This window comes from Jatropha curcas, chromosome 9, assembly GCF_041381405.1.
Source record: "Jatropha curcas cultivar XTBG-Jc1 chromosome 9, XTBG_Jcur_1.0, whole genome shotgun sequence".
Taxonomy (NCBI): Eukaryota; Viridiplantae; Streptophyta; class Magnoliopsida; order Malpighiales; family Euphorbiaceae; genus Jatropha; species Jatropha curcas.
Genome location: NC_143159.1, coordinates 1853775 through 1868696, shown reverse-complemented (window position 1 = coordinate 1868696; position 14922 = coordinate 1853775). Strand labels below are relative to the sequence as shown.

General features: G+C 33.2%; 3 protein-coding genes, 2 long non-coding RNA genes and 1 other non-coding gene across 7 annotated transcripts; 3 read left to right on the top strand and 3 right to left on the bottom strand.

Annotated features, from left to right (window-relative positions):
* Positions 1–1401: 1401 nt before the first annotated feature.
* On the bottom strand, positions 1402–2554 carry LOC119371476 (uncharacterized). Its single transcript, XR_005179086.2, has 2 exons — positions 2105–2554; positions 1402–1521 (listed from the first exon to the last, which is right to left on the bottom strand). It is a non-coding gene; the product is annotated as an uncharacterized LOC119371476 (long non-coding RNA).
* Positions 2555–2861: 307 nt separating this feature from the next.
* On the top strand, positions 2862–4813 carry HB33 (homeobox protein 33). Its single transcript, XM_012216479.4, has one exon. The coding sequence runs from the start codon at positions 3511–3513 to the stop codon at positions 4417–4419; it is 909 nt and encodes a 302-aa protein (XP_012071869.1). The 5' UTR covers positions 2862–3510; the 3' UTR covers positions 4420–4813.
* A 3035-nt stretch (positions 4814–7848) lies between these two features.
* Positions 7849–8564, bottom strand: LOC110009415 (uncharacterized). Its single transcript, XM_037641672.2, has 2 exons — positions 8213–8564; positions 7849–8133 (listed from the first exon to the last, which is right to left on the bottom strand). Exons 1-2 carry the CDS (start codon positions 8482–8484, stop codon positions 8013–8015), a joined length of 393 nt encoding a protein of 130 aa, XP_037497600.1. The 5' UTR covers positions 8485–8564; the 3' UTR covers positions 7849–8012.
* An 817-nt stretch (positions 8565–9381) lies between these two features.
* Positions 9382–9454, top strand: TRNAA-AGC (transfer RNA alanine (anticodon AGC)). The gene has a single exon. It is a non-coding gene; the product is annotated as a tRNA-Ala (tRNA).
* Positions 9455–9562: 108 nt separating this feature from the next.
* On the top strand, positions 9563–14344 carry LOC119371474 (uncharacterized). The gene is made up of 2 exons (XR_005179082.2): positions 9563–9870; positions 14123–14344. It is a non-coding gene; the product is annotated as an uncharacterized LOC119371474 (long non-coding RNA).
* On the bottom strand, positions 10069–12087 carry LOC105633803 (protein RADIALIS-like 3). Of its 2 annotated transcripts, none has more exons than XM_020679189.3 (2): positions 11540–12087; positions 10069–10365 (listed from the first exon to the last, which is right to left on the bottom strand). In XM_020679189.3, the coding sequence occupies exon 1, from the start codon at positions 11833–11835 to the stop codon at positions 11551–11553; it is 285 nt and encodes a 94-aa protein (XP_020534848.1). In that variant the 5' UTR covers positions 11836–12087; the 3' UTR covers positions 10069–10365; positions 11540–11550. The 2 variants fall into 2 exon arrangements, with proteins under 2 accessions (XP_020534848.1, XP_012071868.2); XM_012216478.4 differs by having other exon boundaries at positions 11555–12080.
* Positions 14345–14922: the final 578 nt, after the last annotated feature.

Genomic DNA, 14922 nt, shown 5'->3' with positions numbered 1-14922 from the left:
GCTCCCAATCAACACTTAGTTGATAAAATGTGTTACGTTTTAAAACAAAAAAAATCACCATAAAATAATTTATATTTTAAAACTAAGGGAATATTATTTATAAGTTACACATAATTAAACTAGTTTTGTTGGAAATTAAAATCTAAGATAGGACCCAAAAGAGTGTACATATCTTATGGTGATAAGAAGAATAAGATTTTTTCCAACACCTAATTAATTGTATGATTTTGGAGCCTTGCTTTTGTCTTATACCCAAATAATTTATTAGCGTTAAGTAATTAATCCATTAATAACTTGCCATGACACTGTAGCGGTTGGCTGGTCGCTCCGGCCTCTGTCTATGCAAACCTAAGTATTACAAAATCTGATATTTCTTCTCGAAGAAAAAAAAAAAAAAAAGAAACGAAGTAAACGAAATCAGAAAAGATAGATGCTTTTTCTAGTCCTTAGCATTTGCAACACGAGCCGGGCCAAGATTGGACCATTAATGCGCGAGCCCACATGCATTACTTTAGGTATGGATCATAATCCAAAGCCCAACAAGGATTGCTTAATCGTCTGAATAATTGATAACGCTTAGCTAGCTTCTGGTACATGGTCCTAATATATGGAGTGTATCAATGTACTATTTGATTATTCATTAGAAAAAAAATATATAAAAATAACAATTATTTATTAATTTAATGTGTGGATAGTCATGTACATGAGAGAAATAAATAAGTAACACACTTTATTGCTGCTGCTGCTCGTGACCCTCTCGAAGCTTACAAGTTACCATTTTGATAGATCGAATAGAAATATATTCTCTGTCCGAAATGCAAAACAATTCATTTTTAGGAATTATAGAATTATTGTCTGAAAATATGTTACTTATTTTATCCTAATATCTTAATTTAACTTTTTACCATTCAAGTATATCAAATTAATTTTTTTTTTTTTTTACTATTAGATACTAATTGCTGTTTAAACATCAAAATGGATAATTTTATCTTAAGTTTTCACCCATTCTTTTATTTACATTGTCTCTTTGTTGTTTTTGTTCCGAGAAAAAATTGTAAATAACTTTTGATATTTATTCTAAAAGGGAAAAGATTGATACCAAAAAATTAGGATAAAAATAAGAAACAGAGATTGAAATTGATGTTTATGCGTAATATCATTTACTGAATAAAATTATCTAAATGTAATTAATTGAAAAAAAAAAAGTTAAAATACTAAAATAAAACATCTGACAAAATTCATACACTAGTTGAATTATTATTCTTATTTTTAGGGTTATTTTTATTGGAGAAGGGGATATTAACCCCTAAATTAATATAATTAATATGATAATATTTTTTATGAATATTCAAAAATAACATACTTTAAAATAATGAGAAAAAAATTCAATGCACCATAAACTAATAATTTAAAACTTAAAACTTAAAACTTAGTAAACTTAGTACATCAATGCATATAGCATGCTGATAAGTATATTTACGATCTAGAATTGATCCAGCTTGAAATCCTCCTCTCCTAATGCTAAAAAAAGAAATTAAAAATAAAAAAAGAAATTAAAAACTCAAAATTGATGACCTCAAACTATCATCATCATCATCATCATTATTTGATTAATTTACTAGTGTTATTATCCTACTATATGTATATATCAAGCTATTCAAGTTCATCCTGCAGAGCAAAGAATATAGTTGAAGCTAGATAATTAGCAAAGGAAAATTCAATTAAGGAGTAAAAGATGGAACTATTAATTAAATTAGTCTAATTTGCAGAACTAAATCTTTTATACTGTCAAATAAAAGTGAACCAATGACTAAAAATTTTGAAAGAAAGATCAAACTCAAGAAAGAATAGACTAATTTCTTTTCCTGTAAATTCCTAAAGATTGAATGCGACAAGGGTTTGGATATTCGATGACGAAAACAGAAAAAAAATAAATTTTCTGAAAGAGAAATGGGTTGCTAATGACCAAACAGAAAAATTGCATAAAAAGAACCTGCAGGCTCTCCTGATTATAGTTTTCAGAATTCTATTGGTGGAAGCTGTACTGCATCAAAAAAAGAAAATTATGAAGATGAACAGTTAGAGCAAGAAAGTAGGCAAGTACCAAAGCAAAGACGTGGAAAGAGAGGGTCAAATGCAGCCATCGATTGCATCACAGAAAGGTAAAGACATTACTTGGGGGCAAGCGTGGTCTCGCAGAGAGAGTTGCAGAGACCAAACAAATCAAAGTGCCCACATTAGCCTTTCCTTTCTCTCTCTCTTCTTATGCTTTTAGATTTTGAGAATCGCCTTCACTACAAGACAATCTCCCTTCACTGTTCACCAAAGTTTCTCTCTTTTTTTCACTTTTTCACCGCTTTCTCCCTCTTCCCTGTGTTTAATGTTTAATCATTGGATGGGTACTTACTTAGAATCACTTGTTATCTACTAATAGAATTGTGGGTTTTTTTTTTTCCTTTTTTCTGTTTTAACATGAACCCTGACCTTAGAAGTAAAATTTTTCTGAAATGCATTCTAATTCTGCCGATTTAACTGCTTGTTAATACTTTCTAAATGCTAATAGTTCAGTAAAGCGAGGAAGAAGTGTTCTTTATGAAATGAGACATTTGGGTTTAGGTTAAGAAAATTGGAAGTTAATAATATTAGAACAGTAGTAAGAGGAGATTAAAAATGAGAGTCGCATCAGAGGAGGAGCGGTACATAAATCTGTTTGGTCATTTGGAGGGGTCAAGTGGGTTAAAGATAAGAAATGGAAAGGAAGGCAATAATGAAGGGGTAAAGTGGGACCCAGGGTGGCAGGGCGTGGGAGAGGGATGAACATGACGTTGTCGGTTGTTTTGTACAGAGAAATCCCTTAATCTCATCACTATCTCTCTCTTACAAAGTTATCTATCTATCTTACCTCTGGCTTCATCACAAGCAACCAAGCTGTCTCTTGTTGGATATGTAGTTGGCTTGTTGGAAGCACAGAAGCACAGTCCTTTTTAACCCACCCCCCCTTAGGCCATAAACGCCAGATAAACCCACTCTTCTTTCTCTCTTTTAATCTTTTGTTGTGTTTCTATACTTAAGTGAGAGCTATTAAGGACCTGATGATGATGATGATGATGATGATTATAAAGCTGGTGGTGTTCGTGAGCTGTTGTTTCTCTCTCCCTTTCTCTTTCTCTTGTGAGACTGTGAGTTAGGTCCCATTTAATTTGAACTTTAATTTCTTGTTTGTTTTTTGAACTTATTTTTATCAATTCTTGCTAGTGCAATTTAACTTGACCAAACTCTCGTGTCAGTTGAGAAAATTAGGGCCATAAATTGCGGCGTTTGCCATCATTTTCCCGGAAAAAAACGTATTATATCAGGGTGTTTAAGTTTATATTTGTGTTAGATATATTTCTTAATCATTATTAGTTTCGGTATAATCAGCAAAGCTCCAAGATTTCAAACTTTAATATAAAGAACAGATCAAGAAAGTAAAACATAAATTGACATAGCTAGTAGTATTACTAGTGTCTCATGGAATTAAGAGGTCAAGAAAATGATATTAGAGCATCACTTCCTTCAAGTTACAGTACTCATCATTCCTCAGGAGCATCAGAAAGAAGAAGAGATGGGAATCACAATGGCAACACAACCCTCACTTACACCCAAACCCTAGATCACCCTAATAGACAGCCATCACTTACTCAAGCAAGATCTCCGAACCCAGATCGACTTTCTACCATTTCAAAAGGATCCAACTCCAAGACATCCAATGTCAGGTACCGAGAATGTCTCAGGAACCACGCGGCCAGCGTTGGCGGCAACGTTTTCGACGGCTGTGGTGAGTTCATGCCTGGAGGCGAAGAAGGTACCCTAGAAGCTTTAAAATGTGCAGCTTGTGACTGCCATCGTAACTTTCACCGCAAAGAAGTAGATGGGGAGTCTCAATTCAGTCCTAGTTCAAGAAGAAGCACTATGGTTCATAGTCTTCAGTTACCACCACCATTGCCTTCTCCAACAGTACTGCATCATCAAAGATACTCCATGGGGTTGCACAATAGTCCTACTGCGGCAAACATGGTTCAACCTATGACAGTGGCTTTTGGTGGAGGCGGCGGAGGAACTGAGTCCTCAAGTGAAGATCTTAATGCATTCCAGTCAAATGCTGAGGGAGTGCCGCCGCCGCCGCCTTATGTTTTATCCAGGAAAAGATTTAGAACAAAATTCACTCAAGAGCAGAAAGATAGGATGATGGAGTTTGCAGAGAAGGTAGGGTGGAGGATTAATAAGCAAGATGAAGAAGAAGTAGAGAAGTTTTGTGCAGAAGTTGGGGTGAAAAGGCAAGTCTTTAAAGTCTGGATGCATAATAACAAGAATTTGAAGAAGCAGCAGCAGCAGCAACAACAGGAGCAGGAGCTGGAGCAAGGGCAGGAGCCGCTTTGACAAATCAAGAACCATGGATTAATTTAAACGGGTTTTCTTTGAAGATTTTATTGCTTCGGAAATAGAGGAATATCGGAGAAGATGTAGATAGTAAAAGCATGGTTAGAAATGAGAGGAATGAGTAAAAGAAGAGCTGGGATTATTATCTTGATTCTTGAGAGTGAAAACTTGCATCACAGATTTGTAGAATTCGCAGCATGTTTTAGTTTTGCTTTCTTCTTCCTTTTTCTTTGTCACTGTTAGCTAGCGAAAAGCCTGCATTGTTTCCATTAGAGAATATTGGCACTTTCTCGATTATCTTTTTCTTAGGAATTTCCTTCTCAATTATTTTCCTCCATCTAAATATAAGGGAAGCAAACTTGAAAGTTGAAACGAAGATGGTCATTTGTCAGTATATTTGTTTCTTCATTATGCTTGCTTGATTTGATTGTGTTAAACAAGTCGCAAAGAGTTATTTTGTGCTCATTTTTTTTTGTGATTTTGCGATTTGCGGCCAAAATAGTACCTTTATAACCTTAAAATGGCCTACGTCTCATTTCAAAAGAAGTCAACGGTAATTAAAACTAGGATTGAGCTATTAATAGATTTTTAGAAAACAATCTAAAATTTCCTTAAAAAAAAACCTAAAATACTAGGACCTAAGCCAATGAGATAATGGTACTATATTAAAATATTATTAAAGTAAATATTGACATGTTAAATTCACGTATTATTTCATTTTAAATTCCCTCTTATATAATTGAAAATCGTTTTTATCTTCAAAAAAAAATTGAAAACCATTAATATTTTGAATTTAAGAAACATTTCAAAGTATAAGAACTAATTAGTGAACTTTGCCTTCATCAATGGGGTTGCATATATACCAATTAAGAACTAACGTTTTCAGCGGAGGGATCATGTCCTCCTGTATTATTTATTTGATTTAAAGTTTTTAATAAAATCATAATATTACATTAAAAAAAAACACTAATGTCTCGTGGAGTATTTTTAAATCATGCATGTTTTTCTTAAATTGAGACGATGTTAATCGTAAAAAGTGAAATATAGTTATATGAGATTTTAATTATTTGAAGAAAATAATAAAATAAAAGCCAAATTGATGAGGAAATTATATATATCATATCTAAAAAAAATGCTATGAATTATATATATATATATATATTGATAATAGACCACGATATAATATGACATAATGACAATATTTCTGTAAATAAAAATTTTTTAGTGAAATTCTTCTAAAAAAAATTAAGGGAATTGAATATATAATTTTTTTTTTAATATATAGTTTGCACTTTTATATGGTCACACATAGTTGTTAGTAGAACAAAACAAATAAAAAGGAAAATGAAAACTATTTTTTTCTCTTTTTTTATTTATGATCCAATCAGAATCACCTAGGCTTGGACATTCGCGTCAATGCCTAGTCGCATTCCATGCACATAAAAAGCTTATCCGTTTGTCATTTGTGTATCGTACCGATCCAGACATTTGACATATCGCATTCTTATGTCGACGGAATACACAAATTCACCCTAAGTTACCCTCAGTTTTGTTGGTTTAATTTGAGTCATCAAACATTAAACTTTATTTGTACGAAAGTATATTTTTTTTTAAAGCTTCTTTAGAAAAGAGGAGGAAAATATTCAAGAAATAATATTTCACTTATTTATATTTTGAACTTCTCCAATTTAAAGAGATAATAATAAAAAAAAATGAAAATTTCACTTCTTTTTATTAAATTATTTAAATATATATCTTCAATTAATTAACAACTTTTAATCCTTTTTAGTGAGGATATAATTGTCAATTTTCAATAGTAATATTTTATATTTTCTAAAATTTTCCTCTTTCCAACTCACATACCGGATCTAACAGTAAATTATAATAAATATACGTATAATTATGAATTATTTGAGTTAATTTAATTTACTTTATAATTTTAAATATAAATATTAAATCATTTATATATTTAATAAGTGTTACCTTTTCAACAGTTATTTTTTTCTTTAGAAGAAACTTGTTTATGATTATTTTATTAAATATTTTTATTTTTTTTTGTTGTATTTCTTATTATGAAATTTAACTTTTTTATTATCATCGTCATCACTATTATTATTATTATTATTATTAATTTTATTTTAAAATGTTGTTATTAAAATATACTAGAGTTGAAAATTACTGTATAAAATTATTAAATAATCGTAGTTTTTAAAAATTCTATTTGCCTGGACCGAATTCACCAACTCCGATTATTTTTTTATTAAATTATTTTTATTATTTATTATTCATTTATTCCAGGAGTTTACCTTAAACTCATATTCAACTCGATCGAATCCCTTTTACACACTCAATGGATTGGATTGAAATTTTTGTAAAAAAAAAATCATTGACCTGCAAAATGGACAGAGTACTTCAAATTCACAAACCCGATCCATGAGTCTCCTTTCTTTGAGTCAAACAAACTTCCCTTTATCGACTTCATGGAACCCACACGCAACGCAACACTTCCTAATTCTCAACAATCCTGGTCCACCTGGCTGACAACGCCCCCTACATTCAATCTCCACCGTCCCCAACATCTTATCGCGAAACCACCATCAATTCCTATTCCAATAGGTTGCCAATTAGCTAATGTCACCTTCTCTTAACTCACTCGAAAGGACGTTGTCTACTCAATCTCCCTCTTGAATCTTTGCAAAGGAAAGGGAGCATTTTAATTGGTGAGTCCGTTATATTCTCGCCGAGATGAGACTGTGAAGCGGGTCGCATCTGTGTAAGCGAAGCGTATGGATTTGATTGCCTGCTTCGCGGTAATGACGTGATTGTGATGCGAACTTGGGTGAAATTTTGGAGGGTACTGATGTTATCGGACGGCGGAGGGGAGCTATTTGGGGCTCTAGTAGAGCGTTTGTACACGAGTGAAGTGATCAAGGCTTGCTTAGGACTAGGCGTACGTTCCTGAAGGTTTTGGCTCAGTAGTTAGTACTGCTGTACTGGTAGTTCCTACTTAGTACTTCTAAATAGTAAATGTCATCACCCGTTGACTTTTTCACCAAGACGATGAAGATAATTTCATTTTTGCCAAACAAGGCATTGACACCTTGAGTAATTAATGAGTTGACAGACTGACGTTTTTACTGGGATTAATTTTTGATTGTATATCTTACTTTGAAAATAGAACCGCCGTGAAGATAAGAAACAAAAAAAAAAAAAAAAAAAAATAGTAATATTATATTTTGTTTTATGTTAATAGCAAATTTTTCCTATTATCTTCAAATAGCAATGTCCTATCAATTTTTTTTATTATTTTTCATAATTTGTCAATGATATAAAATATGCACAACTCAAAATTCATGCCAAAAAATGGACCGCCAATTCCCCATGCCATAAAGGGGCAGTACGTAATTGATACTAATAAAATCGCAATCATTACAATGAAATTGGAAATTTTTATTAATGTGAAGCAATATACATATAAATTGAATAATGGCTCCCCCGTAAGATTTATAATTAGATATAGCCAACATCCATCCCTTCAAAATTAAAGAAGTGGAAGGATATATGAATTACTACTAATGTCTTCAGGCTAAATCTTAATTAGACTTAGCTGAGGGTGCTTTTGCGGAACCACCGTATGGAAATGGTGCCTGTGCGGGCCCTCCTGCTGATGATGGGTTTTGTTGCGAGTTTCCTGAAATCAAACCTTCAAGGCCCCTGATAACAAACAAACACATTAATGAAATCGTTTTTTTTAATTTTATTTTTCTTCAATAATTTTAAACACACTTCTTACCCTAATTTATTTTTGAACCAAGCACCCCATGTTGCGCCGGAGTTATCGCCTTTGTTTTCCTTTGCATTTTCCGGTGAAGCTGTAGTTTCCTCTTTCTTCTTTTCACCAGAATCAGTGGTTGTGGCTCCTTGGACGGCCCCCTTCACTTCCTCGGCTGCCTTGTCGATTTGTTCGTAAATGCTTGGATTTGAGCTTTCTTCACTAACAACTGAATGAGCTGATACGAATAGTACCAATGCGAGAGCCAAAACGAAAACTGCAACCTTTGCCATCTTTATTTTATATTTTTTTTTTTTTTTGTTTTTTTTTTCTTTGGGAATTGGTTTTATTGTATAAATATGTTTTGATGATTTAAAATGTGATTTGGTCGCAATATTTATAGTCCTTGGAATTGCTATATTGGTGGAGCTGGAGGAAAATTCGTTTGAATTTTGACCGTTTCTCTCGCATAAAATTGTTATTTTTTAAAAATAGCTTCTCTATTTATTTTCTTTGGATGAGCATCAGTTTAACATTTCAATTGATTGATACACAGTGCTTCAATTGCGGGTTTCAGCCATGGACTTTGTTGTATGTTTTACATTATTATAAAATCATTTTCAATTAAGTTTATTATTATTATTATTATTATTTCCTTTATAAGGTACATTTCACCAAAAAACGATGAATTATGATTTTGTATAATTGCTATGTCCAAAAATAATTAATTTTATTTAGCATTTCAATGAAATGCTTAATTTGTCAATGATATATGATTTAATTAGTTCTTTTTTCATTTTTTAGTAATTATTAAAAGTGAAAAGAAAAAAATTCGGGAGAATTACATATGGCCTATAGCTAATAATTTTATTTCGACTCATTTTAACTTTTAATTCAACCGACGATTCATTGAAATAAAAAGAGAAACAACTATATAATAATTACTATTGTTCAAGAATTAAATTATTTAATTTGCTCAAAATAAAGTAATTTGAAGTGAATAGTTCCACCTAGGAATGAAAGCGAGATAAACATCCATGAATTTGAGCTACCCATATATATTCGGTCCGGAGTTTATTATCCTTTCCCATCAGAATTAATTTAAAATTTCACTATCAAATTTTATATATTTTATCCATAATCCATGGACAAACATATATATATTAATAAAAATATCCTTTTATCAATTCGGGGGTGTAGCTCAGATGGTAGAGCGCTCGCTTAGCATGCGAGAGGTACGGGGATCGATACCCCGCATCTCCATCAAATAAAATTTTTATTTAAATTTTATTTTTATTTCCCGCCATTTCACTCAGTTTACAACAGCCGCTATTTTTTTCCGTCTTTTTTTATTTGAATGGCCATTCAGTTCACTTCAGAACTTCAAATTACTGAGATCATATTACTGTGCTCAAAGCACCTCGTTGTCATCTCTCTTTCAGGTTAACCTTCTACCTGTCTATACCACTGCTATGCTTTGGCAATCTGAAACCCTAGCTTCCCAATTTTTTCCGTCTTTTTTTATTTGAATGGCCATTCAGTTCACTTCAGAACTTCAAATTACTGAGATCATATTACTGTGCTCAAAGCACCTCGTTGTCATCTCTCTTTCAGGTTAACCTTCTACCTGTCTATACCACTGCTATGCTTTGGCAATCTGAAACCCTAGCTTCCCAAAGGTCAGTTCGTTCAATTTCTTCTATTGCATCTCTATTTATTTGCGATTTCGCTTTTTACTGTCCAACTACCTTGTTTTTCGGTTAATTTTGTTCAATTTATGCTGTACTAATCTAAATCTAATTAAATGATTGCTCCTTTGTAGTTGATGCAATTTATCTAATTGTTTCTGTTGCTTGAAAAGAGTAGAAAACTGCAAATTAAGAGCACACAAACAATAGTATTTTATAGGATTAGAAATTAAACACAGTTACAGTAGACACAAGCTTAAGAAGAGCAGAATCACACATGCATGATTCGTTCTTGTCGTGCTCATTATTATACTGATGTATTAATTACATAGAAGCCCGAGTCAAGAAGGACATGGCCAGATGCAGTGACAGTCGATTCACTTCTTTTTAATACTTGTGCTGTTGTGCATATATTCTTTCTTTCTTTCTTTCTTTTTTTTTTACAATATCTCTATGCTTCTCTAGATCCTTAGATTCTTCAGAAGCCTGTCCAAGACAAAAAGAAGCATTATTGGTTTATTATCACACATGGGGTGTAACTTTGATGCATAATTGTAATTTAGTTTTCTGGACAATTTATACTAAGGTCAAAAGGAATTTTCCCCCAACAGAAATAGGAAAAAGAGAAAAGAATTTTATTGAAAGGAATTTATTAAACAGGATGTCAATTTATCTTTTATATAGCTTTATTTCCTGTTAATTTAGATTTTCCATAGAGGAGTCCATATCCATGAATATTAAATTGGTGGGACTAGGACTACGGCACGTTGGCTGCATGAAATTATTTTTTTTTGCTTATGCTGCCTAAAGTTTCAGCTAGATCCAAGAACTTGTGTCATTAGCAGGTCTGGGATTTATGGAGAGTTTCAGGGATTGTGAATTTTGATTAAAAAAATTGTGTTGCGTCACATGATGATTCTTATCAATACTAGAAGCACCGGCAAATTTATAATAAATTATAGTCAGCTCCAAATTATAAGACCATGTGCATGTGATCTAAAACAAGTAGGATTAGATTTCATGTGGGCTTTTTTCTTTTCAAGTTGGATGGAGCAGTATGGATAAAGCACACAAGATTGTAATCTATAGAAAAGTATCTCGAGTAGTTGAAGGGAACAGGGTCGGTGTCTGGTCTAGTCTTTATCGGGGTGGGTAGCTACTAGCTACAAGGAAAACAAAATAGTGGTCGAGTTTTGAATCCACAGAACTCGTTATTGCAAACATAATATAATAGTATGCTTCACTTTTAATTTAATAAATGTTGCTTTATTATAGTAGAAATCACTTATCCACTTGCCTTCCTTATAGTTCTAAGTGTGGACAGCAGGACATTCATATGCATGATTCTGATTAGTTTCTTATGAAAATTTTGTTCCTTTTAGTTTTTTTTTTTTCATTATCCTACTTGATAAATATGTATGCATATGTCTAAGATGATTAATCTGCCTTGAACATATGACATGCTACATAGGATGACATTCTGCTATAGTAACTATAGCAATGTCCTTTCACCTTTTAGGCTAGATATTTAGATGGGAAGAGCTCCATATCTATCTTGCATTAGTGTGTTTTTGATCTATGAAAAGAGGAAATTATGAACAGATGGAAATTAAAATGAATGGTTTCCATGTAATATATCCAGTTATGAGTAAACTTTTACCAGTATATACTCTACCTCTGCTCTTCGCCAATTCCTCTTCCATTGCTTCCCGTGGCCCTGTAGTTAGGTAGTGGGGCTTGCCCAGATTCTATATACATGAGATCTTCCACAAGGCGATCATAGTGTCTCTTTACTTCTTCAGGAGATTTGCCGCCAACAGCCTTGGCCACATTGTGCCAGCGGTCTGGGGTGTCCTTATCATATACAGCTAAGGCCTTTTCGAACAGCTTGTTTTGCTTGGGTGTCCAGTTCGAGCTAGAACCATGAGAAGATGATGAGAAGTAGCTCGAAGCCATTTTCCTGGATGGAAATATAAATGATAATTTGGTACTATAGACAAGGTGACTCCTGCAAAGTCTTGGAAGAATTGGATATGGGAATGAATGGAAAAGGTGGATGATAGAGGAAGTTCAAGTACTAAAGCAAAAGAAGAATGCTAAAACAAAAGAAATTTTGAAAGAAAATGAAAGTGAAGAGCTGCCTCAGTCAAGGGAGAAGACTGAAGTCAAGGGATGGTATGGGTAAGAGATTGCAATGCCTGCTCCTTATAAGCAGGAGAGAGAGTGTGGTGGAGTTCTGCAAGTTGGCGAATATTATTTTTTCTTTTTCAAGATAGTACAATAAGATGGGATTCGCTTCCTTAAGCAAGGGTAAGAAGGACAAGAAATGAAAAGAGAATCCATGTCAAAGGACTGGCTCTTTATAAAGTCCTTTTCTTGTCTTCTATAATATCATCAGCAACACCAAGTGGAATTTCTTCGGGAATTTTACCTAGTGGGGATTAGATCCCAATTCCGAGTCTATACTCTACCCATCAACACATCAGATGCGCCTAAAATACAAAACGCCATTCTACCTTTTAGACTTGCATTAAAAACAGTAAGATATTCTGCCATTTTTCTAGTGGCCCTGAGATTTTCTTGCCCTTACTTATTTCGGCAAGTTGTCATAAAATACCGTTTTTAAGCAGTATATGTTTATTAGCCTTTCTTTTATGTGAATGAAATCTTTGATTTGTTTCTTACAATTGGCAACTAAAAAATAGAAAATGCCAACAATAAAGTATCATTCCCTTACAAGTCGCACTTAGCAACAGTTCGAACGTTAATAATGGCAATCCTCGAGTTATCTGAGTATCAATTTCTTGATATAGATAGTTAGCGTTCTACAATATTGCTTTCTTCTTGTTATTTTATCTATATCATAGCATTAGCATGACATTAGAAGAGTAGTGAATAAGTTCAACAATTGACATTGACACTGAACTACTGTCAAGCACCGCACGGATGGGTATTGTTGATTCTTTTTCACTTGTGTGTTATTCACTTTTTTATACCAATTGTAGACTCAATCCAAATCCTCAGAAGTATTTAATTCCGCCTCACGAGATGAGGCGGCGCCATATGCCTTTTGGACGGTTTAGTTGCCATCACGAAACAGAAATGGGCTTCTGGTTTGTATTATTTTGCTCTCAGTTTAATATATCCAATCTTATCTGTGAAATTGGATACGTCACTGATATTGGAACTTGCAAATAATGAGTGTCGTTTGCTTGTGCATTTGCCTTTTGTAAAGGGTTCCAAGCTCAGAAATACCAATTTATTATTGCGGTTGAATCAGCAGAATATCTAGATGCTGCACATTGAGAGTATACTGTTGTCAGGTTTTGGTCGGTGCTTATCTACTAACGCTTGTACTAAAAGCCTTGAATTACTGCTTAATCCTTCAAGAACACATTATTTTCTTCTCTGTTCTTTCTGTTTTTCCTCTGTTTAGGGAGCATATAATTGTCACCCCTGCAATCAATTCAATATTAATTTTGTCAGATGGAGTTGATTTTGTTTCCTTGTTCTGCATATGTACTTGAAATGTTCAACACTTTACATCATCATGAAAAATTTACTAATGGTTGCTCTGTTGTACTTGTACTTATCAAAGTGTCAATAATACTTCCCTTTCTTGGTAAACAATACACTGTGTACTATAATATCTCTTGACAGACAAAAAAGAACACTTCCCTTTCCCAGTATCTTATGAGTTGTTTTAGATTCAAGCTGTGTCAATGGAATTGGAAAATTAGCTCTCAAGACTATTCTCTTCCTGCATCAGTTTGCTAGATGTGAGGTATGCCTAGTTCAGGGCCTCAGGTAGAGATAATCCTTTTTGTACGGCAGGACCCTACGTGCTTGATATTCCCTGGTCTCCAAAGATGTGGTCCTATATGGGGCTTAAGTTATGATTCTATGCAGTGAATACGCTCTTGTGATTTCTCTATGGGGGACTGAAAACCATTCTGGCTGTAATTAGGACACAGTTTACCTACCTGGAGCATTAATTGAGCATTTTCATTCTTGTGGGCCTATTAGGTCTCATTATCAAAGTTGGAAGCTATTACTTATTGTTTGGGTACTTGGAATCAGAATGTGTCAAAATGCATGACTTGATCTTTTGTTTTTTACATACTAATAAAGCTATTAATTATTCTTGCCAGCTGAATTTTGGTTTGTAAATCATATGTAGGAAAATGCAATTTGAACATGGAATAGGTGCTAATTTTTGAAATGAATTATATTTTGTTTACAGGTGATGCAGGTGAATGGAAATTAAATGAGTAAAAAGAATTGGAAATCATCCAATGCTTGGCTAGAGATGTTGCTTACATGCAGGAGAACTATAAAGTGATTTAATCAGGTAAAATGCGGTAGGAATCTCTACAAAATATTCTCGCTGTTTTGTTTAGAATCCTTATCATTCCAAAATCCTGAAAGTTCTGTCAATAGCTAATTTAATTCCTTGCTTTTTCTATTTTATGCCGGAGCCGGCCCGTTTTCTCTCTTTTGTGGTCCTTTCCTATGATTGGAACCGTTTCTTTACCTGGGTTAAAATCCTCTGACTATGGTATGCTTTTTTTAAAAAAACAAAAAGAAAATGGAGTACGAAAAAACAGAATCTACTGTTCTTATGATTTTTTAAGAGTCCACGCGCTGCTAATTAACGGTCCATCCGTGTGGTAGAAAAAGCAGGGAGGACCACACTTAAGGGAATCTTTGAATAAAGGGCAAAAAAACAAAAAATTATCTTTGAATCTCCTAAAAAAAATAGTTTTGCTATTGGAATGTTCTGAAAGATAAGGAGTGGACGCTTGAGGTTCATGTTGCAGCCAATGGTCTCAATTGCAAAATTTTGTCCTTTCGGATCATATATTCTTTTTAATTTCACTTTTCACCATGTTGGACTCCAATTCTAGTATCATCCAACCAGCTTATTGTTGCTTTTTAACCTATAAAAATATTCTAAAAATTTTTTAGAGATAAAATTTCCTTTAGCAACAACGAATAAAAAAACTGATAACTATCGAGACTTAATTGCTATTAAAACAATTA

Bases quoted from the DNA above. Each gene is read 5' to 3' on its own strand.
- LOC110009415 (XM_037641672.2), bottom strand. From the start codon at position 8,484: ATGGCAAAGGTTGCAGTTTTCGTTTTGGCTCTCGCATTGGTACTATTC. The intron at 8,134-8,212 runs GTAAGAAGTGTG...GTTTGTTATCAG, and splicing joins TGGTTCAAAAATAAATTAGG to GGGCCTTGAAGGTTTGATTT.
- LOC105633803 (XM_012216478.4), bottom strand. From the start codon at position 11,835: ATGGCTTCGAGCTACTTCTCATCATCTTCTCATGGTTCTAGCTCGAAC. The intron at 10,366-11,554 runs GTAGAGTATATA...TGTCTTGGACAG, and splicing joins GGAATTGGCGAAGAGCAGAG to GCTTCTGAAGAATCTAAGGA.
- HB33 (XM_012216479.4), top strand. From the start codon at position 3,511: ATGGAATTAAGAGGTCAAGAAAATGATATTAGAGCATCACTTCCTTCA.